The sequence below is a fragment of the Podarcis filfolensis genome (assembly GCF_964270895.1).
Source record: "Podarcis filfolensis genome assembly, chromosome: 9".
NCBI lineage: Eukaryota > Metazoa > Chordata > Lepidosauria > Squamata > Lacertidae > Podarcis > Podarcis filfolensis.
In genome coordinates this window covers 1,653,217-1,675,226 of record NC_139610.1, presented here as the reverse complement: position 1 = coordinate 1,675,226, position 22,010 = coordinate 1,653,217, and the positions used below count along the sequence as shown (strand labels likewise).

Here is a 22,010-nt window from a genome sequence, read left to right as displayed (position 1 = left end):
ATCTGCTTGGCTAGTTTCTCATTCTGCCCCTCTCATCACTTTTCAGTGCTGTTTTATAGTTTAGAGGCGCCAGCGACATCATCCGGAAGCAAAGGACTCAAATTTGGTGCGTTAGAATTTGGATGAGGACATGCATCTTCCACAACTCGTGTTCTAAAGCAAAATAGCATTTGGGCTTCTGCCAGCTAAGCTATCAGGTGGCTATTGCAACATCTTGTGGTACTGAGTTCCACATGCATGCGTGCATGTAGAATGCGTGCTCCGTAACCCTGGGAGACTCTCAGAGCAACTGACAAAAAATATTCTCATGAGAAGGGGGGCGGGGCGCGCTTCTCTTGCACTTGATCCAAAAGCTGCAGTGAGTACAGAATGCTGTGGCACACTTGCATAGAACACCTGTGCCCAGAGTACCAGTTGCTGGAAGCCACAGGAGGAGGAGTGCGCTCCTGAGCTCAAACCCTGCTTGCAGGTTTCCCAACGATGTTTGTGATGCATGTGCAGGCTCCAGGGAAGGCATGTCTAATGTTGGGAGGGGCGTGTGCCCTTTTTCAATACAGGAGCAGAAAATACCTGAACAGAGCTAAACTGGCTTCTCCCTCTATGAAACTGGTGCCTCTCCTGTGAGTAACAAAGCTCGAGCGTTTGCCTGTTATTTCTCCTGCATGGAATGCTCTGAGCATCACTGCCAGGCTGCATGATCCCACGCAGCAGCCCCCTGCATGGTGCCTGACAGTTTATTTTCTTAGCGTCATAGAATGATATAATTGTAGATTTGAAAGGGACTCCAAGGGTCGTCTAGTCCATCCCCGCAATGCAGGAATCTCAACTAAAACATTCATTTCCCCCAGGATGACAAGGAACCATTAATGAGTACTCTTCGATCAGTCAACCAGCTACAAAGCCGCTTAACAGCTACCTTGTTCAACCCCAATTTCATCAAGTTACCTCATTTCCTATTTTATCTATGTTAACTGCCTTGAGTCCTAGAATGGGAAAATAGTGGGATATTAATAAATTTATAAGTAAGTAAGTAAGTAAGTAAGTATAATAATAATAATAATAATAATAATAATAATGCTTTTGTATGGTAGAAGTCATGAAGTGAGACTCGCACTATCCCCCTGGACAGCAACCAAGAAATGCTGGACTCCTTCCCTACCCTAAGTGCCTCCACTAGCAAGTATTTCTCTTGGCTGCAGAAGGGGAAAGGGGAGGCTGCCTCTTCACCCCCCCCTCTCCTGGGACCAAGGAGAAGTTGGCTCCTCTCCTCCCACAGTGTCAATGAAAGTCTGTGAAGTGTTGCACAAGAATTTTTCCCGTCTGCCCATTACTTTCCCCTTGTTTTGTGTCTTTCAGACTGCATGCTATCATTAAAGTGTTTTCATAGTTAACAAGGGTGCATTAAACGTCTCTGCTTTCCATTCATGGAGTCCTTTCTACAGGTCAGTTCCATCTGGTGTGAGATCTTCCGCAGGGGAGGCACCACAGATGTTGGCATCCAGAATGCAGTAGGGACATTGGCCTTAAAAGCTGCTATCCGTTTCTGCCAGGTATCCTCAAGAAAGATCCTTCCTTCCTTCCTTGCTACCTTCCTTCCCCTAAGCTGCACCTGTTTGCATCTATCACAAAAGAGCCACACTCAGGCCGCTTTATTGTCAGCAACACTCCCAGTAGGGGAAGAAGTGAAGGCAAGGGCACACCTGGATTCTCAGTGTAATAAAACTAGTTTATTTACACAGTAACATGTATGCCACAGAGTATACAGCAAAGTACCACAGCAAACCAGAGTGTTATTGCCCTCTGATCACAAAGGTAGCCTAGGAGTTATATCTATAAAAATGTGTAAATATAGATATGAAACAACGGATACAGCGATTCTGTGAACTCCAAACACAGATTACCCAGGAGAATGGAGTCTTTCAACAGAGAAGATTATTTCCCACCTGGAGGCATTTGCAAAGAAATACCACTGCCTTTGTGTAGAACTTTTTATTTTTAAAAAATTAGCTTTTTAATAAAAACATAGGGATTGTTTTTTAATATTTTACATGCTCTGCATAATTCAATTTAAAAGAAAATATCCCTCAGGGCAAAAGCTATAAAACTTTCTAAGCCTGAGCAAGTTCAGGTTAACTACTTGTATCCTGAAAATGGTATTTTGAAGGGGAAAAAAGAATTTTTAAAATTCAAGCACATTGTGTGCATATAAGCTATGTATATAATATATAGACAGGGCACAGAAAAACAAAAGGGCAAAGTGGGTTGTTCTTGTAGTTAGTAAAATTCATTTATAAAAATATGGATAGATGCATTTCTTCCTTGTTAAAAAATATTTCAATCTTTTCTGAATTAAAGGGATAATCAAGGAGTTGGAAGCAAGGCATTGGTGGGAGTAAAGGGAAGCACTTCCATACAAGTGAGCGGGCAATTTTGTGAACTACCATCTGTTTTCCCCTCCCTTCTAGGCTCAATTGTCTGCTTTGCAGCCAAGAGCTTTCCCACAAGAAATAGGAAGGTGTAGCAACTTCTGTAGAGGTTTTCTCGGGAGTTGAGTGCTTTCAATTGATCTCCCAAGTATAAAGGCTGCAGTTAAGGGGAGCCAAACCCACTGAAACCAATAGTTAGGTGCCGTTAACTCAGTGCCGTTAACACTGTGCATCTAGGCCCTTTCTATTTTGTTGGCTGTCATTTTCAAATTACGCATTCCTCTCATCAGAATTCCAAAAACAGCTGGAAAGGGCTACTTTAGCAGTTGCAGCAATTTTACAGAGTGAATATTCTTCAATATGCCTTTTGTAAAATTGATTTGGATTGGATGAATAGCTTTCAAAATGCTTGTCATGATGATGGACCTAGGGCTGCATGTCTAAGCTTGTAAATGGCAGCAAAACCCCAGTGCAATTCTGCAGGGCCTCCTAGAGAGCCAGGGAGACTGCCTCCGCTGCAGTATTGTCACCAACTACCTGTGTATTCCCTGGGGTTTGTGAAGGGTGCTCCCTGTTTAAGTCCTAATACTATGAAGCAGCAAGAGTCAGTAAAACTTCAGGAGCTGCATTTATTTGTGAACAAAAGATGAGCAGCTCAGTGCAGCACCAAAGACTTGCCACACAGGTAAGACTAAAGTTCCAAGTACTTCCAGGCTATGGAGGGATCCCACACCCAACCAGCGCAGGGAGGGGTTTCTGTTACAAACCAAGCATGGAGGTCACACACAAGTGCAACTCTTTCCTTCCTGCCCCAATTAAATGACAACCATTCATTTATATGGAAGAAGGCGAAAGGCGTACTTGGGGACTGTGGCCTGGGTCACACCTCACGGTAAGCCAGAGAATGACTTGCAAACATGTGGCTCCTAGAGCGACGCTTGCACCCACTTGTTTCCCCCCTGGGGTCTTGAGTTCAATGAAAGTTTGGCTTAGTGCATTTTCCAAACTTGGAATCAAGTGTTATCATACTGTCACCACAGGACAAACCTTGGCTACAGAGTGTGGTTTTAAGGCGAGACCTTAACCATAATCCTGGGCTTGGACAGCATACTAAACCAAACCTAGTTGGTAATGTAACAGGGGCCAGACTGGATCAAAGCTACATCGGAAGGCTGCCTGGTGTTCCTTAATCCATCTTATATGTTACCTCAGTTCTCTCTCCATGAAGAATCTCATTTATGGGATACTTCCAATTCCTACTTTGGTGGTTTGGGATTCAATTAATGTACAAAACAGGAGAATACATATTCACGAAACAGGAACATTGAGCCCTTATCAGTGGAATGTGGGCACTCCCTCCCATTAGAGGTACATTGATCTCCCTCTCTGATGGCTTTCTGACACCTGCTAAAGACACCTGTTTTGTCTGGCTTTTGAGGACCAAATAGGTGGTTAGTCAGTTCCTGTTCACTTCACTTCTGCATTGAATAGACTTTGTAATTCAATTATTAACTAAATTTCTATACTGCCCTTCACCCAAGGATTACAGTTAAAAAACAAAACAATACCAGCTCCAGTTTAATTAAATAATAATTAATAATTTTATTGTTGGGTTTATGTTTAATTTACTGAAAATTTTGGTTGAAGGGTAGTATAAAATACAAGAACATAAAATGGTAACAACAAGTGAAAAGTTTGAGGATGCTTTGATGGGTTCTAGATGTTCCCTAATAAAAACCTGTCTCAAAGGCAGAATTCCTCTTAACTTTATTGGATAGTTGACCAGATCCTATTCGAATAGTTGTAAAACAGACTTCAAAAGGGAACAATGTATCACGGTGCTTCCTGGCTTGAATTTGCAGAAAGGAGAGAGGGAGTAAGTTGTAAACTTAGGTACTGTCCCATTTAGCTCCTGTTATACCAGTTCCCTTAGCAACATTTCTGTTTCTTTTCTAGCCAAATTCAACATGCAGGATGGTCCTGTAAGAAGTCTGCCACTTTCCCCTTTCTCGTTTCCCATGTGCTCCGAGTTCCACACTAACGGACAGGTTGGGTATAGTCTTCCTTGATATTACTAACTAATATTAGATTTTGTAACAAGAGTTGCAGGTGGTTTATGTGTACAATTTTGTTGCTGGAGTCTGAAAAAGATTGTCAGAGCAACAGGTTTTCCAATTCTACATTGTCTAAGCAGCTATTTCAAAAGGTTCTTTTTTAAATGCCCTATACAAGTTGCAGATTTGAATAATATGTTTGACTTTTAGTTTGGTTTTTCAATAGTATCAAACGAGTCTGAATCCAAGCCACCAGATAGAGTTCCCTTCTGGTTGAATTGCCAACTAAGCTTTCTTAGACTCCACCCCCTTCAAAATATGGGCAATATTGTTTTTTTAAGCTGGTAGGTAGCAGTGGGCGATTCTCACTGCAAAATTCTCTCCCTGTTAGCTTTAATTCTGTGACAAGGCACTGTTGTTAGTGTAATTAATCATTGACTCAGGTTGCCATCCCAGAAGAGATTAATGACACCAAAAGCTCTGAGAAGTACACATTCAAATTCTTTTAACCCACAATTAATTTCCCAGAACTTCTTGTGGTTAGGTTTATTGTGCTAAAATAAGCCTGAGTGTCAGCTTTCTAAATGTATATATATTTACAATAAGTAAATATATACATTTATGGTCAATATGGCTATTTTGAGAATCACAATCCTATGAATTGTGGTGAGCTCAACTCAAAAGGCTCTAAAATGCAAACCATACAAATATGTGCCTGTGTATTTAAGGTTTCATTCCTGATGCTTGCAGAAGCGAATTGTGAGGGCAACAAGGGCTTTTGTTTAAATGCTGTGCTGTAACAATATTTTGTTCTAGTGTCTTGGTTTGAAATCTGCTTGGTTTGGGCCCAACTCTTAAATGGCAAACCCTCAACAAATCAATGAGACTTCGATAGGATGCTTGCAAAGGTAGCTCCAGGCACTACCAAGAATGGAAATGCTTGCCTGGTTGTACCTCTCTCTCCCTCATGCACCCTCTCTTACACAGAATTCCTCTTACCATCCTTCATTACCAAATTTACTCAGTGCTACAAAATAAGGAGACGGCAGTGAGTGTATACCCCATGCTCACCTAGAGTACACAATGCTAATACTGGTTGAAATCTGCTATCAAAATGCAAAATGAAATCACAAAGCTACTAAAAGACAAGATACAAAATTTTGGGATCTGCTGCATAAAACACACAAGGTCATGTAACATTCAATAGTCTACTCTGCACATCCACATGAAACTGACACAAAGCACGTATCTCTCTGCACAAAAGTAGAGCAGTGGTCTAAAGGAATGTGCCCTGCTGCAATGGTCAGTAGTCCATGTTCCACTAGGATGAGCATGCTGGTTAAGTGAGAACTTATGTGCACACAGATATCAGCTAGAAGCATATATAAAACTTGGGAAGGAGGTGTTCTCTACCTTTCCAGCGCATAGCTGTGAGCAACGTGGACTCATACAGGCAAGCATTGTGTCAAGCAATCACACAATTACCTGTGTGATATAGGGCTGCACGGGATATTTGTGCAAGACTCTCCAAAGAATCTGGCCAGAGGTCTGTACCAAATGCCCCATTCAGGGGGCTTAATGGAGCAAAACCACCTCTTACATTCTGGGCTGCATTACATTACATTTGGCTCTTTGGCCTTCCAGGTGTCCTTTTGACTGTGCCTCCATGATCTGTGCTCATGATGAAATTGTGGTGGTTATGCAAAACCCCACTTTCAATACTGTTTGCAAACATTTTGTGGTCAGCACTGCTTCATTTCCAATCAGTGCATAGCCCGCAACCTCTTGCTGAAATCCTGTAACCTTTTACACCATGGATGTTCATGTTTATTTTTTGTCTGGCTTTTGTTGTGCTATCGTACAAGAGTGCCCTTCCAGGTGGCAATCATGCAATAACAGGGAATCATTGCAGAACAGCCATTAAAGTGGAATGAGGTGTGGACAGTGCAGAATAATTCTACCACTAATGCACTATTATTGTGTCAGTGACATGCTGCAGAATACACACGCCATTCCCCTCACACCACCCAGTCTGGAGGGGCCTTTTGTGTGCCAGGACAGCTGCCTGCCTACAAATTTTGCACTTTTATTTTAAAGCAATACAGGACACATTCACACACTTCTTAGCTTTGTCTGGTCTTTTTCTGATAATCAATAAGTACTGAAGCAAGAAGATTCAAAGCATTTAAAGAGGCCACCACATATTTTATGCTGGGGTCAGATTTTCATGAACTACAGGGTTGGCATCAGTGAGAAATCCACACCCTGCTCCAAGACCACAGAGCTGACTTTGCTGACATAATTTCTGCAGGTCTGCTTTTCAGTTTCTGGTCCAAACATGCAAGAACTGTTCGAAGTGGCTATTTGTCTCTAAGGCTGAAGTAAACAGGTTAGTCACAGTTTAACAATAAAGAAAGGAAACATCAATCTGGAGAAAGATGACACATAAGTTTGTGCATCTATGTGCCATGAAAAGGAAAGGGGGAAGATCTAACATATGGTTAAGTCTGTTAAGCAACGTAAACACTAACACAGCTTTCTCATATAATACATCAAAAAATTGCACATATATCCATAGGAGGAGGAGCAGCAGCAGCATGGGCTCAACACAAGAGCTGTCCACATTTCAAAAACCACCCCCAACTGTGGGAATTAAAATACTGGGCTGCAGTTCCATCAGTTCAGAGCTACTCAAACAAGTCCAACCAATACTGAGCAGAGAGATCAGGCGCAGCAGGACTGTACTGTAATGGATCCACAGGAAAAGGCCAGTGTGTCAGGGAAGGAGCGCAAACATTTCTACAGGCCACTGGACTTAGTAGGCAGCAATTCCCTCTGAGCCAATGATGCTTAAACAGCTAAAATGTCCAAAAACTAGATACTGACAGCAATTGGATAGCCAGATTCTACATAAACTAAAACTGCTAAACGTAACTGTTTTGTGATAGCTGCACAGCATCTTTTGCCCCCAAGAGAACCACACCTGTAGAAAACTCATCTCTATTTACATAGCTTATTTGTTACATAAAGATGAGCTCTGAGCAACGTTAATACCCTGCTTCCTTGTTGCTTTGCAAAGAAGACATGGAAGCCTGGCATTTTTACCCTTGGTTTTGGGGTAAAACACCAGCCAGAAAGCAGAAGGGGAATAGCTGCTCCTATTTGCTTCAAACCGTATCTTTGCTCTTGGCATTGCTCTGTTAACATTATAATTAACAGACCATCAATAATCTCTAGCAGAACTACTGTGTCAAATATGCTGGCAAAAAGAGAAAAACACATCTGCTGCTGCTATTGGAAATATTCTAGATTGATACATCAGAGTTAAGAAGACAAAGGCACGAAAAAGCAACACACAAGAAGGGTAAACTTGCACCTGGAACTCTGTGGGGTGAGGGGAAGCCGTGCAGGCAAGAAATCTGAATGGGAAAATGACCTGTAAGGAGAAGGGATGAGCCCATCTTTCCTGCCACACTTCCACTCAAAATCACTAGGTTGTGTTTTTATTTTTTAAAAACACGCCACAAATATTGGGGCTTTCCATGTAATGTGTCCTTTGACCCCAGCAAGAATAAAAGAAACAAGGAAACTTGTTCAGTCTGCAGCTGACTGTAAGTCACTCAGTGGCCGCCTGTTGTGGTCCAGGGTTGTCTCATGGGGAAGGAACAATCAAATAAAAGACTACACCTGCAGGAAGTATGACTGATATGGCCAAGTCACCCCTGAGATGGGGCCAGAATGACAAAGGCATGGAGCAGAGGCCATGTCTTTGTGAAGAGTGGTGTGCATTCTGGTGGCTCATTCACAGCTGACTCAATTCTATTTGCAGTTATTACTGGATGCTGCCATTTGCAGCACTCACTCCACACTCTTACACCTCCAAACAGCAATGTAATAAATAGTGGTTTCCTTAATAAATTTACACACCTCCTTGTCCAAACAAACCACCAGCTAAACTAGGCTTCAGACCTCTCCCTGGCACCTACGACAGGAAACAGAGCTTCCTGGCAAGATCAGTTTGCTCACTATTGGTGACCTTGAGTTCTAGGTTATAATTTTAAAACTTGCACACATAAATGAGGCTGGGGATGAAGAGAGGATTGTGGTGCATCCAAGTGAAAGCAGCGGCTACAAACTAATGTTGCTGCATGATTTTCACTATGCGGCTGAGGGAGTCTGTAGTGGCAAAAGCCAGATACTGGCAACAAAGCCAGTCTTCGAGGCTGACTTTGCATTCCCTGTCCAAAGACTTCTCTGCAAACTTGATCATCATCAGCGTCCGTTTGATGTCCAGCCAGTTTTGGAGCACAGTATCTCTTTGTGCTGGTCTGGAAGAGGCATTGAGAGTCTGAAACAAATCATCCCGGGGCCCCCACAGCAAACACTGAAGGACTCCCTTGGCCTCAGATATAAGGATTCTCTCCGATGGATTAGGGTTTAGCAGGCAGTTAGCAAGCTGCTGAAGCCCCAGGGAATAAAGGGAACGACAAGGGATACTGGGCAGGTCAGCACAAGTATACTCTTTTTCCTTCAGCTCTGGATTTTCATCAAAGGGATTGCGCAGGTGTAACATTTCATAGATGAGGATGCCGGTTTGGAACTCATCACATTTCTTATACTGTGTTGCTGTGATGATCTCTGGGGCAAGGCGGGACTGGTCTCTTAGGACTTCAGGGTCCACCAGATGGCTCTTTTGTTTTGCTTGAGAGAAATTGCTCACTATAAGCCTGGCAGGGCAAGCAGCACTGGGAGAGGGCTCCACACTCTCATTGTTCAGAAGGCTTCCCCCTGCCCTATAGTCCACCAGTAAAAGGTTCTCCAAACGCAGATCACAATGAGTGATGTGATACGGTTTCAGGTGTTCTAGACCAGAACACAACTGTAAGAGGAGGAGGCATACCTGCCTTTCATACAAGTCTGGGCTGCTGGCATGGCAGTCTGAAGACTCCAGCACAAAATCTGCCACAGTTAGGTAGGGAACTTCTCGAGTGATGACTACAACTCTGCTGCGCTGCTTGCTTGTGGCTCCTGGCAGATTTGAGCTGTCTTTCTGTGAAACGTCCACGGTGTTCTTCTGCTTGTCATCTTCCTGCTCTTCCTCATCCTCTTCTGGTGAATGGAGATCTTCCCATGGAAGCAGACGAACAGGCACATCAGCTAGGAAATGGCCACAGTCCTGCTGGATGTTGAAGTGGATGGCCAAGCTCTGGCGGATGGCCAGGCTGTGGTAATACTGTTGCGATTCTTTAGCTTTGCTCTTGCAGATCTGAAGGGATGAAAGAAAAATAGATCACTTATCACCCTTGACTACACCCTCCCATTCCAGATACAGAGCAAGGGGAAGAGCATGCCTGGAATACCTCACGTTCTGATCGCAGAAAACTCATTTTGTAATCTGGAATGTTACTATTCCCCTTTACAATGCAATTTTATGAGTTTTATATTTGCTTGTTGTCATTCACAGGGACTCTAGGACTAGCCTGAACACTCAAAATGAAGGTTTTTAGAATTGTTTTTAGAAAGTTTTGCATTATATTGCTGAAATGTGTTTATGTAGTTCAATCCCTTTTCTGTAGTGTGATGTGCCCAGCCTATAAATGACTGAAAACAATTTAGTCAGCACAAAGTCATCATGCAAAGATGAAAAATTATAATTAGTTCAGTGAAACAACTGATGTATTATTAGTATACAACGTGTTTGAAAACCAAAATTGGATGCCAAAAGCAAAGCCTTTTCTCTCAAATGCTGCTTATGGTTTGAGCTGATTTTCAGATGGAAATATAAGCAGACTGTAAACAGATCTAGTCTATTAGCGACTATTCTTCAGAGTAAGAAATGTGGTGACAGCAGAACTACTATATTATTTGCATATGTGGGACTTCCCTTGGAAGTTAGTACAGACTGCTGCAGCCCGATTGCTGGAGGGACTGAGGCCTTGTCTGCATATCACACCTGTGCTCAGAGATTAGCTCCACACAGGTAACTTCTGAACCGTGAAGAAGTCCCTGTTAGAATCCCATCAATGTTTATAACCTTTTCCCTGTTCCCCATAAAAACATACAAAGAAATCAAATTATCTATAACAAGATGGAAGACAGACTGAATCTGAATCCAAATTCCCATTTCAAGTCTGCATTCAAGACGGAGTCCGGTTCTGCTTTCAATCTAAGAAGCAAGAATTAAGAAATAGTGTGCTTTCAGTGCAAAATCAAATAGATGGGGTGCAGCCGAGGACATGCATTATTACAGACTCCACCCATGCTTTGCTCCGGCTCTGCCTGCAGCCAACACCCCCCTCTCCGCCCCACAACAGATCATCCCCAAGGGAAAGTGGGCCCCTGGCATCGCATGTGGTGCTACCCCAAGCTGATCCTCAGAAGTTCCCCAAAACATGCAGCTGCCTGTCCAAGCTGTCCAGGACTGCTGCTTTTGTGGTTCCTGACTCCTATCAGGTGCAACCTGCGTCTGTAAAAGCAAAGAGTTGGCCTGAAAAAACCACCCTAGCTCTGTTTCAGCTCTAAAGACCAAACCTCTTGTTATGTACTGAAGTTCTCACCCTGGGCCAGCAGGGGGATACTGTAGATAGTTATGCAAATGAAGGATCAAAAGTGATGTTCAGTGATTGGATAGTTTGTATGCAAATGAAGGATCGAAAGTGACGTACAGTGATTGGATAGTTTTAGAAAGTTGCTACAGTTACGTTGTTCTGGAGCTCTATATAAGCAGGCTGACTGAGCTCTTCAGTTCAGTTCTGTTCCAGCTTACAAATAAAGAGCTGCTTTGGAAGAATCGCTGTGTCGTCTGATATGTTCGCCCACAACATAACACTGGCGATGAAGGTGGGATCAATCGATGGACATCAGAGCACAGCCAGATGCAGCCACCCTCTGAACTGAGCTGAATCACTGAGCTGAATCACTGAGCGAAATCACTGAACAGAACCAATTCAGAGCTGACTGTTCTGGCTAGAGCACAGTGTTCCACCCATTGCCCTCCACGCCGGCATCGGAATCATGGTGTCACTTGTGCCTCTACCGCCGTTTGCGCCAGCCTCTGAATCATGGGACTCCTACCTCGCTCGGTTCGACTGCTACCTCCAAGCCAACGAGCTGACAGAAGTATCAAAGGAGCGGAAGCGAGGCCTATTCCTCAGCCTCTGTGGGCCTGAGGTGTTTGAGATGGCCCGAGCATTGGTTGCGCCTGAAGCAGTCTGGGCAACACCATGGGACACGATCCAAGAGAAGCTCCGCAACCACTACGCACCAAAGCCGTTGAAGATTGCTGCCCGCCATGCGTTCTACCACCGGAACCAGGCAGAGGGGGAGTCAATCAACAACTACACCACCGCCCTCCAACAGGCTGCAATGCACTGCGAGTTCTGAGACTTAGACGATGCCCTGATGGATCGAATCATCTGTGGGGTCCGGGACATCCGTCTGCAATGGCGTCTCCTCGCTACGCCAGACCTCATGCTGCAGAAAGCCATTGAGGAGGCTGTGGCCTCGGAAGCTGCCGAACGCTCCGCCCAGGAGATCCGCAAGGCCAGCAGCCCGTGTCTTGCTAGAAAGCCAGTTCCAGTGCATCACGAAGAGGCCAGCAGTGATGAGGCATCCTCCAGTGAAGACGATGACGTGCACCAGACAAAGCGGGAGTGCAGGAAGTTCCAAAAGAAGTCCAAGGGCCAATTGGAATGTGCCGGCTGCGGAGGCAACCATTCCTGTGCCAAGTGTCGATTCAGAGATGCCATCTGTCGGAAGTGTTCCAGAAGGGACCACATCGCTAAGGTCTGCTGATCGGCTCCGGCTGACACCCCCCCTTCACCGACTCGCAAGTCCAAGTCTTCACTCCAGTCCACCAAGGAAAGCTGTTTTGCTCTCACCAACTGCCGCTGCCCGTCTGGAACCACGATTGGCCAAACCGATTCGCCTACACGACGCAAGCTGAACATCACGGTGCTCATTGAAGGAGCTCCATGTGACATGGAGATCGACACCGGGTCTGCCCTGTCCATCGTGTCTTGGAGCACCATCAAAAGACTGGTACCCAGAGTGTCCAAAAGGCAACTCGACTCTCACTGTATACACCTGAGAGACTACCAGGGAAACGGCATTCCCATGGTAGGCATTGGCCGGTTCTGGATCGCCTTCAAGGATTTTTCGGGTCTGCTCCGACTGGTGGTGGTCAAAGGTCAGCGGCCAAGCCTCCTAGGGCTAGACTGGTTTGATGCCCTCGGCCTGGAAGTCACCGGCATCAACTGCATCTCTAACGCAGAGACTGAGGGTCTGGTCATAGACTTTGCCGAGGTTTTTGACGGCACTTTGGGGCAATATACAGGTATGACCATCTCCTTTAGCCTTGATCCACAAGTCGCCCCCATCAAGCTAAAGCCACGCCGGGTTCCCTTTGCTCTCAAGGCTAAGGTGGACGAACAACTGGACAAGCTGATCGCCCAAGGAGTTTTGGCGCCGATTGACCACGCCAAGTGGGAAACCCCCATCGTCACACCTGTCAAGCCAGACGGGTCGGTGAGAATCTGCGCTGACTACAAGTGCACAATCAACAAGGCACTTCAGCAGCACGCTTATCTGGTTCCTGTTGCCCAACACCTGCTGCATTCCCTGGGTGAAGGTAAGGTCTTTGCTAAGCTGGACCTTGCCCAAGCCTATCAACAACTGCCTGTCGATGATGCCACTGCTGAAGCCCAGATGATTGTCACCTACCGAGGGGCATTCCGTTGCAGCCGTTTGCAGTTCGGGGTGAGTGTGGCTCCTGGCATCTTCCAAAGCCTTATGGAGTGTCTCCTGCAAGGGCTTCCGGGCGTGGTACCATATTTTGATGATGTCTTGGTGTCTGCAGACTCACACCAGCAGCTGTTTGAGTGCCTCCGCGCCGTGCTGACCAGGTTCCAGGAGGCCGGGCTCAAGGTAAAGAGGGAGAAGTGCCAGATCGCCGTTCCACAGGTGGAGTTCCTGGGTTATCTTATCGACGCCTCCTGCCTTCACCCGACCACATCCAAGATCCACGCTATCCAGCAGGCCCCCATCCCAAAGAACAAGACAGAGTTGCAGGCGTTCCTGGGACTGCTGAACTTTTATAACATGTTCCTGCCCCACAAAGCCACGGTGGCTGAGCCTCTTCACCGACTCCTCAGCACAAAGATACCTTGGTCCTGGGGTCATTGGGAGACGGCGGCCTTCAACACGGTCAAGGCTCTCCTTTCATCGGACAGTGTGCTGGTACAGTACAGTGAATCCAGGCCGCTGGTCCTTGCCTGCGACGCCTCACCTTTTGGCATTGGCACTGTCCTTAGTCACCGTTTTCCAGATGGAAGAGAAGCACCGCTCGCCTACTTTTCCAGGACACTATCTCTGACTGAACGGAATTACAGCCAGCTCGACAAGGAGGCACTGGCACTTGTGGCTGGAGTGAAGAGGTTCCATGAATACCTCTACGGCAGGACTTTTGACCTCATCACCGACCACAAGCCACTCCTGGGCCTCCTTGCCGGTGATCGTCCAACTCCTCCGGTCCTGTAGCCGTGCACGCTGCGATGGACTGTTTTTCTGGCAGCCTACCACTACCAGCTCGTCCATCGCCCAGGGAAATCGATGGGCCATGCCGACGCCCTCAGCCATTGGCACTTTTGAGCGGTACCTTTTGGGACTGGGCATCCGTCATGCCCTAAAGGCACCATTTCATCCATCCAGCAACGGGCAAGCAGAGAGAATGGTGCGCTCAGCAAAAGAGGCACTGGCGCGCCTGGACCGGGGAGACTGGCACTAGCGGGTCGCCGAATACTTGTTTGTACAACACATCACCCCTCATGCGGCCACAGGGCGGAGTCCTGCCAAACTGCTTATGGGCCGCCGCCTCAGGTCCCCGATCGACCGGCTGCACCCAGACTTTGCCGTGGCCGAACCCCCAGGCTGTGCCAACGCGCCACGGTCTTTGTTCCAGGAAACCAGGTCTTTGCCCGGAACTTTGTGGGGGACATTCCTTGGGTGCCAGCCACAGTAGTGGGAGTCACTGGACCTCGCTCGTACCAGGTGGCACTCGAAGACGGACACTTGTGTCACCGGCACATAGACCAGCTTAGGCGCAGGGTTGGGGACTTGGACACTACCGTGGTGCCCCCAACTGCGCTCGTGGCTCCAGAACAGACACTTACAGATGGCGAGGCTCCACCTACACCTCTCTCGCAAACTGCGGGCGTGGAGCTGAACCAAGCCACTTCAGAGGGTCTGCTGGACTTCCCACAGACTCAGACCACTGCCGTGCCTGACATTCCGCCAACTCCACTTGCGGAGGTTCTATCCACAGCAGCGGATCCAGGGGACTTGGTTTCAACGCCACCTAGGGTCGCATCACAGCCTCAGCAAGAATTGTGTGGCCCCCCGGACTTGGCTACCAGTCCCCGGCGGTCTGGCAGAGTTTCCAAGCGCCCAACTTATTTAAGGGACTATGTTGTTGGACATGTATCACTGTTGGTCTAAGTATGTGAAATGTAACCGATATGCTTTTGTGCCTAATTGAACCATTACGTGTAGTGCTGTATATAAAGAAACCATTACGATTGTAACTAATGCCTTATCTCGGTGGGGAGGGGTGTTATGTACTGAAGTTCTCACCCTGGGCCAGCAGGGGGATACTGTAGATAGTTATGCAAATGAAGGATCGAAAGTGATGTTCAGTGATTGGATAGTTTTAGAAAGTTGCTACAGTTACGTTGTTCTGGAGCTCAGTTCAGTTCTGTTCCAGCTTACAAATAAAGAGCGGCTTTGGAAGAATCGCTGTGTCGTCTGATATGTTCACCCACAACTTAACACTTCTCAACCAGAGAAAGAGGAGCTTTGCACTGAAGAGGCAAAAATGGAATGCTCCATTAAAATAAAAAAAGATTCTAGTCTTCATGGTTCTGAACAGAGGGCTGATTTCAATAGGAAGCTATCTTATGAAGACCAGTATAAGATAAAAACATGCAAATAAAATAAAGCACATAAAACTTGAAGAGGAAAGGGATAAAAGCTAATAGTAAAAGTGATTATAACTCACATAAACCTAAAACAAAAACAAAAGACAAGCAGTTAAAAGTGACCATAAGGGAGGGAATGTGAAGCAGCACAGGTCTTGCATCATGGGCCTCCAGTTTTGGCCTGGTTTGTGCCACAAACCATCCTTTAATGGATGTCCATCATGGCAGTGCATAATCTCGCAACTGCGTATGTGACATCTGGCTTTGGGATGTCTTCTGTTGAGTCTTTCTAGCTCAGTATTATCTACACTGACTGGAAGTGGCTCTCTAGGGTTTCAGGAAGGGGGCAATTCCCAGCCCTACATGGAGATGGAACCTGGAACCTTCCGCATGCCAAGCTGGTGTTCCACCACTGAGCTATGACCCTTGTCAAAATAGTTGTGTTGGGCCATTATTGGAAGGAGAGAAAACACCCAATACTACAGCAGCAGTAAAGGATGTCTGTTTATCTGATATTTTGATCATTTTAATGGATTGTATCCAGTGTTACTCAAACTCACAGTAGACCATTGAAATGAACAGGGTGGTAGCCAAGTAAGTTCCACTCAAAGTAAGCCATGCATCCATTCATTTCAATGGGTCTGCCCCAAGCATGGCTCAACTTGGATGCAAATTCATGGTTCAGCTCTGAGTAACAACTTAGTTGGATTCAGCCCATTATATTTACTGTTTTTAATTGCTTTTAAAAATTGAACATGCACACTGCTTAGAAATTTATTATTATTATTATTATTATTATTAAGCAGTATGTCAATCTTGTTGAATAAAAATAAGTAAATATTAGCTCCTGCTCCAAAGCAAACACACAATTGAGCTCAAAGGACACAAAAAGTCAAATATTTGCAGGTTCAGAGCAGTGAGATTTTGATACTGCAACCTGCTTTTTATTTTAATGGGACAGACACCCATGAGAGGTGGTGGACTCTCCTTCCTTGGAGGTTTTTAAGCAGAGGTTGGATGGCCATCAGTCATGGATGCTTTAGCTGAGATTCTTGCATTGGAAGGGGTTGGACTAGATGACCCCCAGGGTCCCTTCCAACTCCAAGATTCTATGATTCTACGATATGCAGTTTGGCTCCTTCTTGAGCCAAGGCAAACTATCCGGGTAAAATCTCTCATTCAGAAGTTAACTGTCTATATAATCCTTCAAAGCGCAGGTGCAGAAGTGGTAAAATTGGTTGCCTATATTCTCTCTGTATCTGAAAATAGGGCACCATTAATTGAAACAGCTACTGTTTAGTTATTCTTACATCCATAGGGAATTTCTGTCATCATAATAAAAAAGCCAATGCAATTCTGGGCTGCATCAATAGGAGTATAGCATCTAGATCAAGGGAAGTAATAGTGCCACTGTATTCTGCTCTGGTCAGACCTCACCTGGAGTACTGTGTCCAGTTCTGGGCCCCACAGTTCAAGAAGGACACTGACAAACTGGAACGTGTCCAGAGGAGGGCAACCAAAATGGTCAAAGGCCTGGAAACGATGCCTTATGAGGAACGGCTAAGGGAGCTGGGCATGTTTAGCCTGGAGAAGAGGAGGTTAAGGGCTGATATGATAGCCATGTTCAAATATATAAAAGGGTGTCACATAGAGGTGGGAGAAAGGTTGTTTTCTGCTGCTCCAGAGAAGCGGACACGGAGCAATGGATCCAAACTACAAGAAAGAAGATTCCACCTAAACATTAGGAAGAACTTCCTGACAGTAAGAGCTGTTCGACAGTGGAATTTGCTGCCAAGGAGTGTGGTGGAGTCTCCTTCTTTGGAGGTCTTTAAGCAGAGGCTTGACAACCATATGTCAGGAGTGCTCTGATGGTGTTTCCTGCTTGACAGGGGGTTGGACTCGATGGCCCTTGTGGTCTCTTCCAACTCTATGATTCTATGATTCTATAATTGATAAACTGAGGTGCAGAACGGGTTGTCAGAGGATGGACTGTCTGGGTAATAAAGGAAACATCTTACAGCACCCCTATCTTTTGTATTCCAACTCCCCCTCATCATTATAGGATGCAGATTATCATGATGGGGTGAGCACAGGTCTGTGTTATGTATAACACAGCAGTGTAGGTTTTTTATAACAACAAATTTTATTATGCAAGTCAGAAGCTTTATGAGAAAAGGATGCTGACTTTGAGAGTACAGTGGTACCTCTGGTTATGAACTTAATTCGTTCTGGAGGTCCGTTCTTATCCTGAAGCTGTTCTTAACATGAGGCGCCACTAGTGAAAGTGCGTCTCCAGCTGCATGCGTGCCTCTGGCGCGTAATTTCTGCTTGCATCCCAAAGCAAAGTTCACATCTGGGAGCAACTGCTTCCAGGTTAGCACAGTTTGTAACCTGACACTTGCGCAACCAGAAGTGTTTGTATGCAGAGGTACCACTGTAGTACAGTGGAACCTCGGGTTGCAAACATGATCCGTGCAGGAGGCACGTTTGCAACCCGCAGCGTTGCAACCCACAGCGCCGTGTCTGCACACACGCAGGTCGCGATTTGGCGCTTCTGCACATGCACAAAGCGTGATTTAGCGCTTCTGCACATGTGCAAGCACTGAACCTGGAAGTAACCCATTCCGATGCTTCCGGGTTTAGCACGGTGCACAACCCGAAAACGCGTAACCTGAAGCGTCTGTAACATGAGGTACCACTGTATTTTAAAGTTTCACATTGTCTTACAAAGTATTACAGTAATTCTTGTGCTTTTGTTGCTGAAAGAAGCTAGGATGTGAGCAATTATAGTTAATCTATACCACCCTACAACTTGACCTACTTAGCAAAAAGACGGTAAGATGCTGTGGAGCTTTATTTCTGCCATACCTGAGAAAAGCTTTGTTATTGTACTTAATCGGAATAAATGGCACACTCACGAACAAGTCTGGGTGTATTTTGACAGGACATCAATGTGTAATATTTAGGCATGGTTTTAAAACTAATCCATGGTTCATTTTATTTCTACAAAATAATCATGGTAAGTTAAATAAAAATCACACTATCAGTTTCTCAAGGAAATCAATTAAACTTGTTCTTATCAAGATGAAATGAGAACCATGCCTCCAATTAGTTGAGCTGGGCTCCATGCCATAGAAATAACTCAATACAGCTGCACCTGCTGAATATGCGGCCTATAGGGCATAATTTCTTTATCTTAATGGGATCCTTTGTACATGTTTTGCCACTTGTGAATATTTTTAAATCTAGTAGGCAGCCCTGTGTTATGGGTTCACAGCAAGATTGGGTAATTTTTGACCTCAATGAATTGGACAATTTAACTATCTGTTTTCAATACAAGTACATCGAATGTAATTTTATATTACAGTTGTATGTAATAGAATCTACAGAATAAAATTAACACTTGAGCTAAACTAAAGGTCTGTGTTAAACAGATTTTATTCCCTTTATAAAGTTTATGACAAACCCAATTAACATCTTGTAAAACAGCACCTGGCATGGAACCAAGTATTATGGAACATTTATATGGTATAGTCCTTTCTGTATGACTGGCAACTGTTGAACCTTACAGGGTGGTGGTTGGCTTGAACAGAGACTTGGGGCCCAACTACACGTCTGTTTGTCCCATGCTTTTAGGCGTGCGTCCGAGAGGTTCATCTTTGGTCCCAGGAAAACCTGCTGTATACTGCTGAATTAGAACAAAGGTAAATCGGGTTTTCTGTGGATTGGTGCTTGTTCTGAATCAACAGTAAACTACAGATTTTCCTGGGGAAAGCGGTGATACAAAAGAAAAACCTCTTGAGCCCATGCCTAGAAATCACGGGACAAATGGAAGTGTGGATGAGCCCACAGATAAGAAACTGTATTGGGTCATATGACCTTGCATCTCCCTTGGCACCAATGGTCATCTTAGGCTGCTGCCCAGTTCAGAGCATTTTGGTGCACTAGTCTTTGGTATACTGATATCTTACCCCCACCCCACCCCTGGTACACCGGCAAACATTTGGTAGATGACTTCAAGAGATCTAGCTCACACTGTAATCTGGAGACAAACTCCACAGCTAATGCCTTGTTTCTAAACTTCTGTTTCTGGCAAAGGCTGTTGAGGAGGAGTACAATTTCTCAATTTGGTTTGGTTTTGAATTCCTGTCAGTCTAGATTTTAGCTTGGGCATAGTACTGAAACCATGGTTGCAGCTTTGTTTGACAGTTATCTTTCAAAAAACAAAGGGTGCCTTTGAAAAGCACTGTCAAAGTCACCTCCATTGGTGAGATCTGCATAATTATTTTGGACAATACTCTTCAACATGTCAGATCCAATTCCCAGCTTCAACATCTGTAATTCTGCAATGCTTTCTCTTTCTCTCATCCCCTCCCCTTCCTGCTGGTCGCCACATCCTGCAGACCCTCTGCAACCAAAACTGCTAATGTGAAAGTACTCAGCAGCAGTCATGTTGGGTACTCTCTCCCACAGTGCACTGTTCCAGAATGTGTATCTGATTAGAGCCTTGCACATGTTTTGTACTGAAAACCGTCCCCACCTGGCTGCTTTTCATTCCTGAAAGTGTTGTTTACTGCAAACAGTAGTATCAGGGGAAACAAAAACCAAGCAGGCAGTGATTTTCAGCAGAAAACCTGTGCAGGATCCCAACTGAGAGCACATTTCAGACTGGGACCCTGCAGCTAACTTTTCTTCAAATTAAAAGTGACCAGGAGAAGCACAATTGTTTAAATACCTGACTAATATCAAATGCAATTTGGTCCTTAGGTGGTGAAACCATAGTTCTGTAAGTCCTTGCCATAAAAAGTCTGCATCCAATTGCAATCTGTAATGTATTTTTAAAAATATTATATTTTTCTGTAAAATTATGTATTGTATTATCTTAATTTCTACATTGTAAACCACTTTAACTTTAATAAAATAATGTACACTTTTGAAAATAAATAGAAACAAAATAATTTAAGTTGCTCCTCTGTATAAATAATGGAAAAGTGTAGCTCCTCATATACAGTAACTCATTATAACAGCAGTATGCTAAATAGGCAAGAATAGTTTTTTTTTGTTTTAAAAGTCAGAAGGGTAAAAAAACAAACAAAGGGAGGCCAAAAAATTCACTTTAAAGAAAGAAGGAATTTGGGGCACTAACATCCTCAGGTTTTGTTTACTCAATGCATTTCTGAAGGGTCATTGGAGGGCATTTTCCCAGGACCATCCTGGAAACATATGGAATGGAATGTATGAGAAAGGGCTTAAAGAATGATCCTAAAAATTGCTGCTCTAGCAAATAAAAGTTTATAACAGGATATACAAGCATGTAAACCCAAATATGGCCCTAAGCTAATAATAAAATCCTGTTATTCTGCTGCAATTATTTATTTATTACTTATTTATGGGATTTATATACAACACTCCATCCAGAGATCTCAGGGTGGTTCACAAGATAAAAATACAATGATTTAGGATCAGGATGAAATTACTGTTTTGAGGTTGTAGGTATTGTTGTTTATTGTTTTAACTGTATTGCATTTTTATATGCTGCCATAAATGTAATATTTCACTAATTAAAAATTCACTAGCTCTCACAAAAGAACATGTTTCTTTGTAACCACTAAGCACAAAGTCAATAGTAATGAAGTGCAATGGACACTAAGTACAGTTCTGGAATATGATTAGTGGAGCCACTCTTTTTAATTATCTTCTTACCTTGACTGCATAGTTGTTGAGTGGATCTTTTGCATAAGAAGCTGGGTAGTAGACAGCATCACCAGCCTCACAGCATGGCTTGTCACTGGTTAATCTGAAGTCTGACCAGCTGTCTAGCCCAAATCGAAGCTGATCTTTCTGCCCAGACATGAAAAGGTCTTCACATTTGGCAGACAGTTTCTTCAGGGAATCAGTGTGAAGGCTTCTAATTCTGCTCACCACCTCCCCTCGGTTTTCGATTCCTCTATAAAGTGCTTGTCTCTGTGGTTTCTGGACAGTCTTGCCATGTTTGCTGTGGGTAGCAGGTCTACCTGACAGAAACTCCATACTACTGGAACACCTGTCTTTCACACCGATAGCAGTTAGATTGGAAAAACCATTGGCTGCTGATGAGATTGCCAGTCCCTTTTCTGGAGGCCTGTCCAAGGAATCTCCGGATTCATGGTCCATTGCCTTGAATTCGGAGCTGACAGAAGAGCAGGCACTGTTTGCTTCCCAGTTGGTGTCAATGTCATAAGTTGGATTGGCCATCACACACAGGACACTTTCAAGGGCCTGATTCTGGTGTTCATTTGGAAGTGGTTCCGTGTGAGCTCTTATAATGGTTTTCTTTGGCAATGGAGGTGGTGTGGGATGTAAGGTAGCTGTCATGTCTGGGTCAGATATTCCCCCAAAAGCAATGGCATCGTCCAAAGCCCCCTTTGGTTGCCGCGGTTGCTTTGGAGGTATCATAGCTGCTCTGGATTGCCCTATGTGACAATAGAAAACAGTCATTGTATTTTTTTTACTTAGAAAGATACATATGCACAAGACATTTTCATTGAGAGAATGAAGAGGAGCATGAGTATCTCAGT

At 44.6% G+C, this 22,010-nt stretch overlaps 2 protein-coding genes across 5 annotated transcripts in view; one reads left to right on the top strand and one right to left on the bottom strand.

Moving 5' to 3' along the window:
* The window catches only part of RCN2 (reticulocalbin 2), an 810,887-nt gene that overhangs the window by 108,399 nt on the left and 680,478 nt on the right, over positions 1 to 22,010 (top strand). The gene's annotated exons all lie outside the window — the stretch shown is intronic.
* PEAK1 (pseudopodium enriched atypical kinase 1) overlaps positions 1,706 to 22,010 on the bottom strand; it is a 71,200-nt gene continuing 50,895 nt past the window's right edge. For 2 of the 4 annotated variants that reach the window (XM_083630035.1, XM_083630036.1), the window contains exons 4-6: positions 21,157 to 21,905; positions 20,189 to 20,278; positions 1,706 to 9,746 (exon numbers count right to left, since the gene is read on the bottom strand). In XM_083630035.1, the coding sequence (XP_083486161.1) occupies positions 8,616 to 9,746; positions 20,189 to 20,278; positions 21,157 to 21,905 (1,970 nt within the window). In that variant the 3' untranslated portion in view covers positions 1,706 to 8,615. The remainder of the gene's footprint in view (positions 9,747 to 20,188; positions 20,279 to 21,156; positions 21,906 to 22,010) is intronic. The other 2 variants (XM_083630039.1, XM_083630037.1) reach the window with 1 other exon arrangement.